General features: G+C 31.4%; 1 protein-coding gene across 4 annotated transcripts in view; it reads right to left on the bottom strand.

Moving 5' to 3' along the window:
- Positions 1-16,632, bottom strand: part of LOC117115790 (protein kinase C and casein kinase substrate in neurons protein 1-like) — a 33,012-nt gene that overhangs the window by 7,053 nt on the left and 9,327 nt on the right. For 2 of the 4 annotated variants that reach the window (XM_033259718.1, XM_033259719.1), the window contains exons 4-7: positions 12,577-12,803; positions 10,165-10,285; positions 9,457-9,596; positions 5,832-5,873 (exon numbers count right to left, since the gene is read on the bottom strand). In XM_033259718.1, coding sequence (XP_033115609.1) covers positions 5,832-5,873; positions 9,457-9,596; positions 10,165-10,285; positions 12,577-12,803 — 530 coding nt within the window. The remainder of the gene's footprint in view (positions 1-5,831; positions 5,874-9,456; positions 9,597-10,164; positions 10,286-12,576; positions 12,804-16,632) is intronic. The other 2 variants (XM_033259720.1, XM_033259721.1) reach the window with 1 other exon arrangement.

Below are 16,632 nucleotides of genomic sequence, written 5' to 3'. Positions count from 1 at the left end.
AAATTTATTTTTCCTCCTAGTTTTCAGATTGATTTTTTTTCATCGGGTATGTTCAGTATACTTTATAAGGAGAGAACATACTATTTTAAATTTTTTTTTATTGTGTTTCCTATACATCAATTAATTATTGTCTGTCATTAAGGTTACACTATGAAGGTGTGTCGATGATACAAAAGCGTTATTAAATCAATTGACTATTTGACTCTTGATGCATTCCCAATACAGTACTGATGAATCCTAAAGACACATTGCAGAAATGTTTTAAAAAGTTTAAATCCGGGTTCATATAAATAGAGGAAAGAAAACAGGATACTATATACTATATGCTCTTTTGGAATTTCGATATCAAGCCATTTCCTAATTGTTCTATATACCCATATTTGTGTGCATCAACAAAACAAAAAACTCCGGCAAGCAGCGGCAATATTATTTCTGTACTTCTACAGTACTTTTGAGGCCAGTGCCAATTAGTGATTCTCTTCTCTTTATGATTATTATGCCCACTTTTAATTCAAATTATCTGTTATGGTTGTTGGCAGCATAACATGCCTACTGTATATCATCAAATATATTTCATTTAATTTAATGTTATTTAATTTGTTTATCTACAGTATCAGAGCATTATGTTAATTTATGTTTTATAAAGTATGCGTGTTATTAATATTTTTAATGTTTATATTACTAACGTTTATTATACACCGAATGCAATTTCTTATTGTTTTAACCAACTAGGGTGTGAACAAAGTAAAATGATAATTATTCTTATAATTAAAGTTACAGAATTTTTTACCATGTACTGTACTGTTGTGTAGAACAACAAAAAGTAGAATTTGAAATTACCAAAATCATTATAACGAGTTGCTTAATTACCAGTACTCAGATATTATCTTTGGCCGGTGAGTACAACTATAAAAAAATGTTGGCACTTTAAACAAATTAATTAAGAATCAGGGGCGTGGGAGTATAACAGGAGGGGTAGAAATAGTGTCAAATGATATGAAAGGTTCACCACCGCAGCCTATTAATTTTTTGTTTGAGTAATGAAATGTTTGTGTATGTAGTTCGGGTGCTGAAAATAAACATACATTGAAACTCGAATTGCACATGGCTCTATTAAAAATATTTTAAAAACAGCTTTAAAATGCTCAGATTGTCGGAGTGCCAGGGGGATTCGCCCCCAGAACCCCCACAGATCTCCGACCCTGGACCCTGGCAGGGGCTCTGGCGGTCCCCGACCCGCGTTTCAAATCATGCATTTCAAAGCTTTCGGGTTGGTAACTATGCTTAAGTAACAGCTCCACATACATAATAGTATATTTAACATATAAAATATTATGGCTTATTATTATTAAAACACAAAACACTATAAATATGAATACAGTATATATAATATAAATATATATATATATATATATACACATACCTATATATACACAAAATATTAATGTTTAATAATATTTTTTCTATTACATAGCTCTCACTTCAAACAGTTGTTGAAAACATCAATTACACGTCAAAGGAAAGAAAGATGACAGAATCAAGAGAAGATCATGATGTTAAATTGTTCCCCTAATTGCCTCTCATTATAATAAAGCATACTAAAGTAGAATTAAATATACTTTCCATGCTGAGCTAAAAAAAAAAAAACTCATTAAAATTCCATTTGAATTGGTTTAATAGTGTTTATAGAAATATATGAAATTTAAAATAAGAAAATATATTTTTCACAATAACAAATGTAAATAAAATTCCTTAAAGCTCTGTTCACACTTTCAAATTTTCTGTGACAAATTTGTGTGATGTACCCATAATGTGATATTACACCCTAATATATGCATATCATATTTTTCTGTCACATAAAATTTGACAGTGTGGACAGAGTTTTATTATTGTTTACAAGAATCTGTTAATACAATTATTTAAGCTCTGTCCACACTATCACATTTCATGTGACAATTTCGTGTGTTGTCCCCATATTGGGCATGATGATGTCATATATCACCCTAATACGGGCATATCACATTTTTCTGTCACAAAATCTGACAGTGTGGACAAAGTTTTATTATTGTTTACAAAAATCTGTTAATACAATTATTTAAGCTCTGTCCACACTATCACATTTCATGTGATAATTTCGTGTGTTGTCCCCATATTGGGCATGATGATGTCATATATCACCCTAATATGGGCATATCACATTTTTCTGTCACAAAATCTGACAGTGTGGACAAAGTTTTATTATTGTTTACAAAAATCTGTTAATACAATTATTTAAGCTCTGTCCACACTATCACATTTCATGTGACAATTTCGTGTGTTGTCCCCATATTGGGCATGATGATGTCATATTACACTCTATCGCATTTATCTGTCACACAAAATATGCTAGTATGGATAGGGCTTTATTATTTACATAAATCCTTCAATTATATTACAGTCAATTTAAAATTTCTGCAGTAAATGAAAATTTGTTTTCATCCATAACAAAAGCCCTGTCCACATTTTATGTGACAAATTTATAGTAATGTGCCCATATATGGGCATGATGTAATATACACCCCAAAATATGTCACTTAAAATTTCATAGTGTAGACAGAGCTTTATTCGAAATTGACAATATTTTTTTTAAACCTTCAAAGAATTAATTGAATTATTTTATGGTTTATTTTTAGGGTTTAGCAAGGACAGTATTTTTAACTCAATACATAGATTACTAAGATTTAGTAGCTGTAGTTAGCACATTAATCAACCACTAGAGGCCCACACATGAGTAGTATGTTAACATGTGACTCACCGTACATAATAATCAATGATTTCAGAGCCACTTAGCGACTTATGAATATTAAATAGATAACAGATTTAGAGAAATCTACTAGTAATGTGCTCGTGAAGCGTGATCATCCACACCACACAAGAATGATAACGGAAAACAGCTGAATGAGGCGAGCTTTAAGGCTTGCTTATAATTTCAATGGTGATGATAAAGATAAAAAGCAATTGTTCATATATAAAATAAAAGAAATAAGCGAAGATTTTACACTAGGACGATTTAAACGATTTATCGTGCATATATCAGACTATTTTGACAAATCAAATGACATCATAATCATGGAAAAACGATAAAATTATAGTAGCAACGATGATTTTATCGTTTTCCCACGATTATGACGTCATTTGAATTGATTTGTCAAAATATTTTGTTATCGTATACACAATAAATCGTTATCGAATCATCCTAGTGTAAAAATTTCTCTTATTTCATTTATTTTCTCTATGAGCAATTGCTTTTTATATTTTTGTCATTATCATTATAAGTATAAACAGGCCTTTAAGAATGAAAATTCTATTATAGAAGCTTGCTTAAATTCAAAATAGATTTATCATTTTTAAAAATATTTTGCATCAGGAAACTCAACAGGAATGTTATTTTTTATGTGGCATATAAGGCCATATAAGGTCATGACGACATCACATCATGACCATATACAGTAGGCACATCATGACTATATATGGGCATACAAATGTTTTTGATAATTCAGGCAGGGCTTCAGGTATTCATTCCTTTGTAAAGATTTATCATGTAAACAACTTCTAAAGACAATAATTAATAAATTATAATAATAATATTATTATTAATATTTATTTAGTTATTTCTACAAATATTGAGCAGCCACACTGAAAAAAATTACTAGATTACAATCATGCCTCCTATATTGTTATATTAGGAAAATATAGTAATTATATTAAAAATATCACTTATAATAATAACAATATCAATACAAAATAATAATAATAATAAATTAATAATTTAAAAAAGTAAATAGTTAATGAATAATCAAATTGTAAAAACATTAAACACTACAAAAATATTAATTTATTGAATTATATTATACATTAAATACAATTGAAATCTTGGGTTTTTTATACTAATATCTGGATGATGCAAGAGATATACTAAACTAATTAGTATAATTCACAATGGATCAGGTGTGTGGTGAAAGATAGATTCACAATAGATCAGGGGGATGATCATATACACACCAAGATTTGATTTCTAATTGGTACTTCATAAACACTGCAAGAATAGAGAAATTGGCACTGAAATTGATACTACAGGTACAAAACCAGAAGCAACCTTTTTCTAAGTAGGAATTTGTGTTTATGATAATTATCATGGGGAAGATTGAAATATTTGCAAGAGAGATACAGCTACCATGTAGACAATATAATCTACCTGGGTAGTGATAAATAAGCTCTATATAGTAGGTACCATATATAGACTTCATTGTCTCCTTCAGTTTAGTTCGGAGGTACAGTACTACTTGTGTGAGGATAAAAAAAAACTTCTTTGGGTTTAATGGAATTAAGCACAGAAAAGTGAGGCATGCAGGCCCCATGTGGCCTGAAAATGTTTTTGTTTTTTTTTGAGACTCGTGGAAATAAATACAAAAACCCTATGCGTGCGGCCCGCCACAATCATAGGCTAGAAAATTTCGTTTTAGAGCATGGATGGGCAAAGTGCGGCCTGTAGGCCCTACGTGGCCCAAATGTGATTTTATTGCAGCCCCTGAAAATAATTAAAAACCCTATGTGTTCGGCCCGTCACAATTACAGGCTAGAAAGTCCCTTTGTTTTTTAAGACCCAACACCGATCATCTGTAAAAAGTAATACTAAACTGAGCATAAGGCGGTATAAAAGCAGTGCATAAAGGTTTTTAGAAGCATACTGGGAAAATAAAATCTTGAGTGCGGCCCTCGGTGTTAAATCAAAAATTCACTTTGGCCGTCTGACCAATTTTTATGCCCATCCCCTTAGATTACAGTAGGCCTGGAATTGAAGTACCATGTATTTTATATAATTTATTGTTAGAGTTTAAAGACATGTAAAAACCTCACTGCCTCTACTGAAGGTTGGGAGATGCTATAGAATGCTCTTTCCATGTACTGTACTGTATTGTGGGCTGCAGGTTTTAGGATTTCGAAGAATCCTACACTGGGATGTAGCCGTAGAACAAAAGCAGGGAAATACCTAAAGAATATTTACATATATTATCGAGCAGTATCGTCAGTTTCATTGATAAAAAAAAAAATCTCCAATAAGTAGCACAGCAAATAACCACAAGAGTGCAAAGGAATTGATAGTGATGAACACGACAACGACAAAACTTGATATTTACTGTAAACATTGATTATAGGAAGAGTCAAACCATTAGAAGATGATGATGACAAATAAATGGCGCTACAGAGATCCCATTCCACTAATTTTACATGCACACAATTCACCGCGCAAAGTATTACACGTTTGTAGCAAATGTCCTACTTAAATCAATGATTAGTATGCTAGGCCTACCCACACCACAATGAAGCAGGCACCCAACATATGAAACAGGAATTTTGTTTGCTAGGCCTAGGCTCGCCAATTAGTTAATTTTTGCATAATTATTTTTGTGTATGCAATTTAATTAAAACTTATTATTGCACATACAGTACAGTAAGCTTAATTTAAAAAGCAATAACAATAACATTGATAATTTGCTCAAAATCTAACTTATAACCTCACTAACAAATAGAAATTCTATCTTACTTGGTAAAAAGTACTACCGGGATGTAGTGGGCGCCATTCAAATCAGAATAGAATTGCATTACAGCGAAAACAGTGGAGTGGAATCTCTTTCCTTTCTTACTCTTAGGTGCTACCAGGTTAGCATTCACTAAATCAAACATGTGATTTTAATACACAATGAACAATGAATTTTGAACAGACAATAGCACAATGGCAATGGACAAGCAAGTGGACGGCATACAAGCTTCTGAATGGACTGTTGACTCACCTGTAAGAACTGTAAACCTGATGCTCTACGTCGCCATAATTCCTGTGATATAGTGGTGTAATGAAGGTATGAGGCATGATCAATGTCATACAATTTTACAAAGAAAACAAAAAATTAAATGAAAACATAAAGAATTTTTTTAACCCCAAAAAAACTGGAATAATTGAGTGTGAAAAATGACGGGCACAAAGCAGAATGGGAACAAATGAGAACTAATCAACTAACATCAATCAATTCACCAATTTGATTAACCAAATAATAAACTAATGAACCAAATCATCACTCCCATTAATTAATCACTCAATCAATCAACTAATTACACAATCAATCAAGTGATAAATCAATTGACCAATCAAGCAATCCAATTCATCCATCAATCAATCAATCAATCAATCCATCCATTCTCACACCGACATTCGTTTTTGACCCAGCGGTTTGGCACAGCATTTGCGGTTCTGTCTCTTTACGTCAAGGTCGGTAGTTCAATCAATCTCTGGGGGGGGGGGGAACCACATAGAGGTCTCTACAATACGCATTCTATAAGTTGACCATTATTTCTATTCAGTGCCTGCACACTTTACCTAATATTGTGGTCAAGTGGAGTAATGATAAACACGCAGATGAAACAATCCATCTACCAAATCAATCAATCAATCATCTACCAATTCAATCCATCAATAAATCAATCAAGCAATATCATTATACAATCAATCACAAAATCTAATCAACCATCTAATCAATCAATCAACCAATATACATTATCAATCCATTCATCAACTACTTCAAAACAAATGAATCAATCAATCGAAAAAATAAATAAACCAACCAATCAATTAACGATCAAAAAATAAACAATTACACCAACCAATCAATCAAATATCAATCAATCAATGCATACCTCAATCAAACCATGACTCAATTGACCAATCAAATTTTAAAGTACATAATGAAAATTAATACAGAAAATGAAGCTAAGAAGACTAATGCATGAACCTACAATAATGAGTACTAGATAGGCTAATAATGCCTAATCAACCATCTAATCAATCAATCAACCAATATACATTATCAATCCATTCATCAACTACTTCAAAACAAGTGAATCAATAAATCAAAAAAATAAATAAACCAACCAATCAATTAACGATCAAAAAATAAACAATTACACCAACCAATCAATCATATATCAATCAATCAATGCATACCTCAATCAAACCATGACTCAATTGACCAATCAAATTTTAAAGTACATAATGAAAATTAATACAGAAAATGAAGCTAAGAAGACTAATGCATGAACCTACAATAATGAGTACTAGATAGGCTAATAATGAGCAACTCTGACCTACAAATTTATAGAGGCCACTACACTTACCTCTGTTAAGCTAAAGCTATACTTTTTTTTAAGACATGCTAAATTGTAATTGCTTTATCTACAGTAATTTGCAAAATAATAATTAACAACAATAACAATAGTAATAAACATAACAATAAGAATAAAAAAACCTAAGAATTATACTAATACTAAGATATAAAAAATAATTTAATAAAAAAAATAATTATATAAAATATCATGATTTATTTATAACAATAATTTAAGTTAAGTAAAGAATCTATTTTATCATTAAAAAAAATATATGTTCTTTTCTTAATTAAATCCTTAATTATCATTTTGGTTTGAAACAATTTTGCTCAGAAATGTTTAATAAACTTCACCATTATCTACTAAGATGTAAGAATACCAGGATATTAATGTAGCCTAAAAGTAGCAGTAAGAGAAATTAACTTGGAAAGGAAAGAAGCCAGCTATAAGGGAAAAAAATTGAGAAAGAAGTCGCACAGGACCCTACACCTCACCCAAGCATAACCTAATAAAAATAGTCCGCCTAAACTCATGCAATGTTTTATCTTAATCAGAAAAAACAAAATCTAGAAAAACCATTGCTGCGAACTTCAGACTCACTCTACGACCGTATTGTAGGGGTTAAAGGTCACCCTTTGCCTATAGACGCCATATGATCTGTGATAGATAGGAAAGATTCTCAGAAATGCAGGAGTTAGTCAAGAATAATGCGTTCATGGAAATCTCTTAAAATAAGTGTGAAGAATTAGGTTTGCTTATTCATTATTATCGTATCAACTACATTTCACCCTCCAAATAAGGACCACTTTTCTGTGGTCTCAAATTAACCAATGTCTTTTATTTTTATTATTCTAATTAGAGACCAAAGCTGCCAAAAGACCATGAAAACCCCGGTCCCAAAGTAGTCTTTAATTGGAGGGAGACCCTTATTACCATTTACATACGCCTTACTTTCCACAAAATGGCTGGAAATACAGTTCAATTGTTAAATTGAAATAAGAAAGGATTTAAAATAATTAGGGCAGATTTACAACAATTATTGTTGTGATTATACAATTTCTGATGAATGGGGGAGCCAGTAATAATAAAAAAAATTTGAATCTTAGGAACATCATTGTGTATGTTTATAGTCAGGGCAAAATTTTATGTGACAATTGTTATGCCCATATCTTGATGATACCATTATTATATGGGCATAATGATGTCACAGAATATCCTTAGATGGGAAAGAACTTGTAAGGTCATCCAATTTTTTCATTTTCAAGAAAGTACAAACCCTTTCCTGTTTTAAAAAGTTTATTATGTAACTTGCTATTTTAGTTAGCACTAAAGTAGCAGTATAATATTTTATGATTAAAAGGTTATCTTGATAAAAATCTTAAATTTGTGATCTATAAGTACACAATTAAATGATGATTCTTATAATTATGAGATCATTGGTTTTTTTTTTTTTAAATAAAAAAAGCCTACATACACCTCCTTCTTTGATGTATGCCTTGCACTCTCATGAAAACGATGAACAGAAGAGATAAGATGACTCATAATATGATGCACTTTTCTAAGATTATATTTTAATAGTAATACCATCATTTATTGATAGAATAAAAATGTTATCTAAATAAATACTACGATTAAAAATATGATGCGATAAGTTTGTATACATCATATAAAAATTGTACTTAGTATGGAAAAAGAATACCAAACACAAAATACAAAAAAGCAATCTTTTACAGATACACACATATGCCCTTCCCCACACACAAAACATGTGGTTTGAATTACACTTACAGTAGTATGCTAAGAAACCCAACACACACATAAGAAAATATAAAGGAGTAAACACCATCTTTTACACATACACACACATCACGTGGCCTGAGCGATTTGAAATATATAAAAAATGTTGTACAATTCATTATAAGGGAACAACTAGAGACAGACCAAAAAACACATAGTTACACAAATATCCCCTCAAATCCAAGCACACGTCTTGAAGAATGACAATGAAGATCATATAATTGGTCAATTATAATCGACATGATAGCGTATACAGACAGACAAACACATAGCCACACTGTGGGGGTAATGATGATTCATTATAAAGTAAGCCAACAACAAAACACAACCACAAATCAGCCAGACAAACACTTAACAACCAACACAGATTACTGCTGGACAATGGCCTTGATTGCTGGTACGATTTTTGATAAATATTGGAATTTCTTATATTGTATTAATTGAATTTTTGTAATTATAACATACCTGTCCATCGTATTATAATCTTGATTGGAATACTCGGAGGTGGATCGAAACGAGGATATTGCCACTGCCTTTTCTCCACCACCGACATTTCCTCGTGACTTCTTCGAACTGATCATGCGCGACAAATCTTCAGAATATTCCTTTTGGGAGAAACAACATTATTATATTATTAGTCACCAACTTCCTTCAATGTTTTTTTTTTATTTTATGCATGATTTATGTCATATGAGTGTGTATTACCCATATATGAAAAAATCACATGTTTTTTATTGATGAATGATTTAAGACATGTACCATGACAAATAATAATATATCACAGTTGGCCCATATATGGGCATGTTGATATCATATTACTGTATAATACCCATATGAAAAAAAAATGTTTTTTTTTTTGATGAATGATTTAAGAAATGTACCATGATACCTAGACAGTGCCCATACATAGTATTTCAGCAGAATTTAAGCTAAATACATTCAAATAAATATATGACCCTATGCATCATACATAATTTGGTTAGGTTAGTGGATTGTAAGTTGCTGGGACCTTGTAGAATAATGTTAGTACCCCATGATGCATAGTTTGGTCAGGTTGTCCTTCTTTCTTAAAGAAAAATATTGTTGAGAGCAAGTACATTTATACCGAAGGATTTCCTTTAACAGATGAACTATATTGTTATCGTAAAATGAAATAAAAATTGAGAAGAGCACCTCAAATGTCGGCCAATTCATCGGCATGCCAGAGCCATTTGTATTCTTCCACCATTTTAAGTCCTTATCCGAGTCTGCATTTTGTACCGTTGTGATGAAGTTTGAGTAAACTTCAGCAAACCTACAAAAAAAAAAATAAATAAATAAAAATCTACCTATAAATGATACAGTAATTATGGCACCTATATAAAAACACCATTTAGAACTTTCAGAGCCAATTATTACTATGTTTATTTAAAATGATTACATATTATTATACTATTATAACAACTAATTAAATTAACGATAATACATAATATTGGTAACGACACAATTACTTACTATCAATTTAAATGTTTATAAATATAACAATACTCTAACACTAGTAACAAAAATGAACAATACTGTAAAACGTCCATTTCACGAATAGTCAATTTTACGAATGGTCTTTGCACCTGATGACGTCATCATCGACCAAATATTACCGTGAAAAAGTCTGCTTGCGCACGTTTTACAAAGTGATAATACTACGATTTCTTAATAAAATCAGGCTTGTTGTATATTTATTAATAGTTCAAACTTTTCTTCTATTTCTGATACAATAATCACTATATTAATGTAATAAACCTAACCAGGACAACAAACTACAGACGTGTCGTCAGATTGAGCGCCCATGTTTATGATGACAAACAAGAATGTTGAGGTCAGCAACTTATTGAACTCGTGAATGCTGGTTTGCGAAGTGAATGTAAACAACACAATTCGGCGATCTACCAACTAGAAAGAACACAATAGAAAGGTCCACAACATACAGATGTTTGAATAAGAGTTAAAATAATATTTTAAGTGGAAGAATGCCAACGATTAAAATAATTTGGTTTTCTTTGAAGGTAAATTCAGTTGGGCTCTAGCACGGTAGACGTCTAACTGTACTATATAACAATATTTAAAATTATTATTATTATTATTATATCATTATTATTATTATTGAATATTATTTCTTTATAATCATTTCATAATTACATGTTTTGCAGCCAGTTTTGTATTCTTGTTCACCTGTATTGTATTATATTTTCACTTCCTTTCAAACAATTATCTATATTCCCAACCTAATTCAAAGTTCCTGAGATGCATTAACATTACATAGTCTGAATCATATTCTAGCCATAACTTTGTACATACAAAATTCTTTTGTTCTTTAGTATAACAGCTGGGACGTTAAACTCAATTCATTTATTAAACACATATGGTGGAACATAGTACATGCTGAATCGCATAGAGATTCATGACTGTAAAAGGAGATATGGAATTATGTTCTTTCAAGCATTATATTTCTCTTGTATGACATTTTATGCTTCTAAATTTCCATTGAAGGGATATATAACAGAATGTAAAGACAAAAAAAAAGTATAAATGTAAAGACAAACTGACAGTGAAAGATATAGGCTATAATCTCAGACTCAACATAAAAAATGTAATTGCTCAATAAAACGGATTAAACAAGTATTATCAATTTGAAATGAGATACAGAATTCAACCAAAAAACAATTACATTTATGGAGGGTTCTCCTAATGGAAGTGGTTTGGCACAGCGGGAACCGTTTGGTTTCCCAACCTCTAGATTGGAGTTTCAATCCCTTGCTGTGTATTTATCTGCATTGCTTCTCTCTACCCAGGAGTATAAATGGGTACTTGGTGGTGCTACCTTCTCCTGCGCTGACTACCAGCAGCACTTGGCATGTGGACCCAATGACCAGGGAAAAGAACTGCGCTTTATAACCGCAAGGAAAAGACGCATTATAAAGGCCTATACCAGTACCGGTACCAATGGGAGTGTCCCAATTGAAGGGTTCTACTCTACCTCAATAAAAAGCAGGAAATTCAAATATATTTTTGTTCTTTTTTTATTTTTTAGGTTTTCAGCTTAGTATTTCTTCAAAGTAAGCATAATTTGTCCTCATTCCCCATTCAAAAATAATTAAAAAAACTCTTGAATATCCTGGCCCTGACAGCTAGACTGAGAAATGCCGATGGATGGTGTTCGTAGGGAATAGTTTATTACCATAAATTAAGATCAAACAAAAAATATATAACAGAAAATGCAAGTCAGAAATAAAAATAAAATGAACAGAAATTAAGATTTTGGTTCTTCTCAATATTAATATTATTAAACTTCTATGGATTTTATCTGAAATAAAGTAAATGAATAAATGACTACAAGATAAAATGGCAAAATGCCTTGAATTAATTTTCCCGAAATGGAAATTATTTTTCCTACATGGAATTGTAATACACCTATAGGACTTGGCAAGACCTCCCATCCCAAGTACTTCTGTTTTGTTTCTTTATACTTTTATTATTTTAGTCAAAAATTTTAAAAATCAAATTATAATTTTAACGAAATTTTTAGTAATTAAAAAACCAACAACTTACTGGGCATTCTGGGATAGATCGAGAACTCGGTGAAGGTGTATCAGAGTTTCTTTGAAGAAATCGAGACGATTCTTCTCAAAATGTTGCGTCTTATCGAAATGCGTGTTCATGTCCTCCATATAGCGTGCGTTCATATCTGTTATATCTTCCAGCGCCTTTGAGTATTTATCTTTGGTTTTCTCGCATTCGTGTCTACATTTTTCAACTTTGTCTTGTAGTTTTTTCACCTGAAAAAAAAAAATATTTAAATGTTAACAATTTTTAATACTTTTAAAAGAATACAAATCATCATTCTAAAATTTTTTTAAATGTCAACAATCAAACGATACTGAAATAAATGAATATTCCCTGAGTGTCAATCAAGTTTAAAGACTGACCAACTGGAACAAGGCTACGAATATGCACTTTCCACACAAATGAGTAGGGGTAGACATACAGTAGCAAAAAGGTCCATAATAAATGAAAGTAAAACTTATTTTAGTGCTTAAATTCTTGTTGCTAATTTTATAGGTTTTAATATATAACATAAGGTGAAGTTCTTCATAATTATAATATTCTGTCCTCATACTAAAATGAAAAAGTAGCAATAAACTTGAACCAGGGACCCCAAGACTCTCCGTAATAAAAAAAATAATTAAAACTTTATTGAAGTACGGAAACACTTGTTCACCGCAATGGTGTTTTTCAACAAGGCCATAACGGCATTGTACAACTCAACAAAACAGAAATTAAAACAAAAAGGTAAAAATAGACTTATTAATAAAAAAGAAAATCACATTAAGGCCTACTGAACATTAACTAAACTGAATTATCATAAATAAACTTACATTATTAACTATAATACTTTAATTGATTTTTATTTTCATTTTAAAATTGGAAATTGTATTTGAGTTTTTGAGGTCATCACTAAGTTCATATTCATAGTTCATTGCACATACAGTGCTATAGCAAGTTCAACCGAGCTATAATGCTCTCATATCTCTCTAGTGAAGATAATGATCTTCAAATTGCACATCAAAACTACAACTTTTATAATTGTTGGTAAAAATATGATATCCAAATTAGTATTAATATTAATATCATAATATAATATTCCCTAATAAAATTAGGACTATTAACTGAATTTTAGTATTTATATTAGTCTAAAATTGCTAGTTTGTAAATAATTGATTTTGATTGTTTAGTTACCATTTGATATCATGAATATAGTTAGCTTAATACATTGACTATATAAACAATAATAATTCATACACAAGTAGGTCTTTGAAGACTATAGGTAATTGAATATATTTATTTAACTCAAGCTTTCTTGTATTTACTTATCTTTATTTATTTATCTATTTATTCATACTTTATATACATATTTCTTGAATTGAACGTTTTATTCTTTTTGCCTATCGGATCAATCAATACAAATTTCATTTTCACCATGTTGTTGAAATGACAATAAAGGAGTATCGTATCGTATAGTCTCTGTACACATGGAAGTTTATGTTCAAATAAATATTCAACTAGTTAAAATACATTCCTACTTCTGTTTGAATTATCTTTGTTCATTGTCTGTTAAGTGACTGGAGACCTTGTTAATTGTCTTGTAAAAATGGATGTGTTGTGTAAACTATGACCCCTATTGTATTGTCGATAGCTGAAGTATCATACAACCAAGTCACAAGAATTTTTACGAGTTTCATTTTAGGTTAAGCAACTACTTGACACTTAAAGTTAACATAGCTTTTTATCTTTCTTTCATAATAAAATGCTTGTGGAAAAAACAAAAAAACTAAGCCGCCTACAGGCTCTGAAAGTGAAGAGTGTTTACAATGAAACTATGCACACATACGGTACGTAATCATTATACAGAGCTGGCTACTGTACATTGGCATTTTTCTATTTCCATTCATAAGCCAAAATATGAGTAAACAATGTCAGACTAAATTATGATGGTATGTGACAGGCGCTTGAAAAGTACTTCTATAGGCATAGAGTATGTAGCGTTCTCTGTTGGTGGACGAAACAAAATGACGTAATTTTTCACCAACTACTACTACTAGCAGTACAAAAGAATTCATACATGGCAAGTTGGAGGTAGTTAGTCTCTTTAGATTTACCAAGAAATAAACTCAATTAGCGTGGGTCGTGGGCCTGCATAGGGCGCCGAAAAATGTCTGGTGCACTCTGAAGTAGATCTCTAGTGCTCAAATTTTCGATGATTCTAGGCCTGATAAACTATAGAATTACGAGATTAGTGGAAAAGTGTGAGATTTTAGGTGAGTGACTTGAGAAAGTTTGGGTTTAATAAAATAAAGCTTGAGGTTAGTGGAAAAGCGTGAGATTTTAGGCGAGTGGCTTGAGAGCTTGAGGTTTAGTCGAAAAGCGTAAGGCTCACGCCAGATGCGAGAAACTTGGTAGGTATGAGAATTCTTCTATATTTATTTACTTGTTACAAAAATTCACGCAAAAATACGTAGAACACGTTTGGTTTCTGGTTCAACTGCCATCACTGTTCTCATTGCGTTTCAGCAGAGGGCTGAAATACAAGGCGAGGTTCAGATATTTAAGCTGTTGGTCCTATGTTTAATTTTGCCTATGCGCACTTTACAAAATGCGGTACATTCTTGGAGTCGGGGAATTGTCTCCCGGTACACATCTGTTTAATTCACCACTAGAAGTCTTAAGACCGAGATTGAGAGGGTCCAATTCCATTCACTGCTTTTCTGGTGTTCCTTTCAACTGGAGTACCGAAATACCTTTATGATATCACACTGTTTTAAGTTGAGACGTATGTTGTTGGTTCCGTGTGCAATGTGGGTCATGTGCACCATAAAGAATGCCACACATTCCTCAGAACATAGGGGACTGTCCCCGGTGTTCTTTACTGCTCAATTCAATCAGAAGGACTCTACTGGAAAGAAGCTTTCAGATTTTGAGTGGGTAATATCTTTGTGTTTCACATCAAAAATAATTCTATTCTCTCCTGAAAATTTCCAATGACATATTCATGCGATACTTGAACACGGTTTCAGATGATAAGACTTGTTAACCTGAATACTTGACCTGAAACTACTATCTCTGGGCATATAGAGGGGTCACAGAAGAAACCCTCAACCATGACATTGCTGAAGTGATGAATATCATTAAATATATTTTCCCCCACAAAAAAATAAAGTTGAAAAGCCTACTCTACTGTGTTGGAACTATTATACAACGCCTGTATATATTCTATTAATTTGATTGGTTGAAAAAAGTCATGTGAGATTAATTTAAAATGAATATTCCTGGGTTATTAAAATCGTTGAATAGTACTTTTTTATCTTCAAAACGACAAAAATCTCATATGCAACATGAGCAAGATAAATTAGCCTAGCCTAGCCAACCCACCAATAAAATGGCAGGTCTATTTGGTACTGGGCCATTTGTACTTTTCAGCAAAGAAAGTTTGGAGGAATTACTGAATGAAAGTTATGCCGAATCAACAAAAAAGGAAATAAAATATGCAGTCAACCGTATAGAGTGGCGTCAGCGGTGAGGATTTGAGTCTATTATTTGCAGAAACTGAACTTGATCGATTCCTATGCCTACGTTGAATAGAACATCCAATCTTTCACCTTACGAAATATTCTAACCCATTGCACTCATAAATATTCATTACTTGTATAATATTGATATAATAATCAAAATTAAATTAAATAAATTATATTAAACTCTACTTTATTGAATAATATAATATAATGTTTTTTGATATTTTATAAATTTTAAAACCATATTTTCCTTGCAATTAAGCTTTTACCGTGAAATGTGGGATTTTAAATTGATTAAATTGTAAAACTTGAGCACATCAACCTGACTGCGATACTTAACAGAATTCTAGGATTGAATAGGATTTAACCTAGCATCCTGTCAAATAATAATAAGTGGTAAGACATTTCTGAAGCAACCAAGCGTGACCAATGCTGCAATGCTGATAATCTCGCGGATCTATTTACAAGTAAGATACTAATTCTATACACTGTGAACTGAAATAAACTTGTCAGGCCAAATAAAAACAATATCGTGTTT

This window comes from Anneissia japonica, unplaced genomic scaffold, assembly GCF_011630105.1.
Source record: "Anneissia japonica isolate Jap-2015-1 unplaced genomic scaffold, ASM1163010v1 scaffold284948_len69017_cov188, whole genome shotgun sequence".
Classification (NCBI taxonomy): Eukaryota; Metazoa; Echinodermata; class Crinoidea; order Comatulida; family Comatulidae; genus Anneissia; species Anneissia japonica.
The sequence above is the reverse complement of the archived record's forward strand: the minus strand, read 5'-3'. Positions and strand labels throughout refer to the sequence as shown.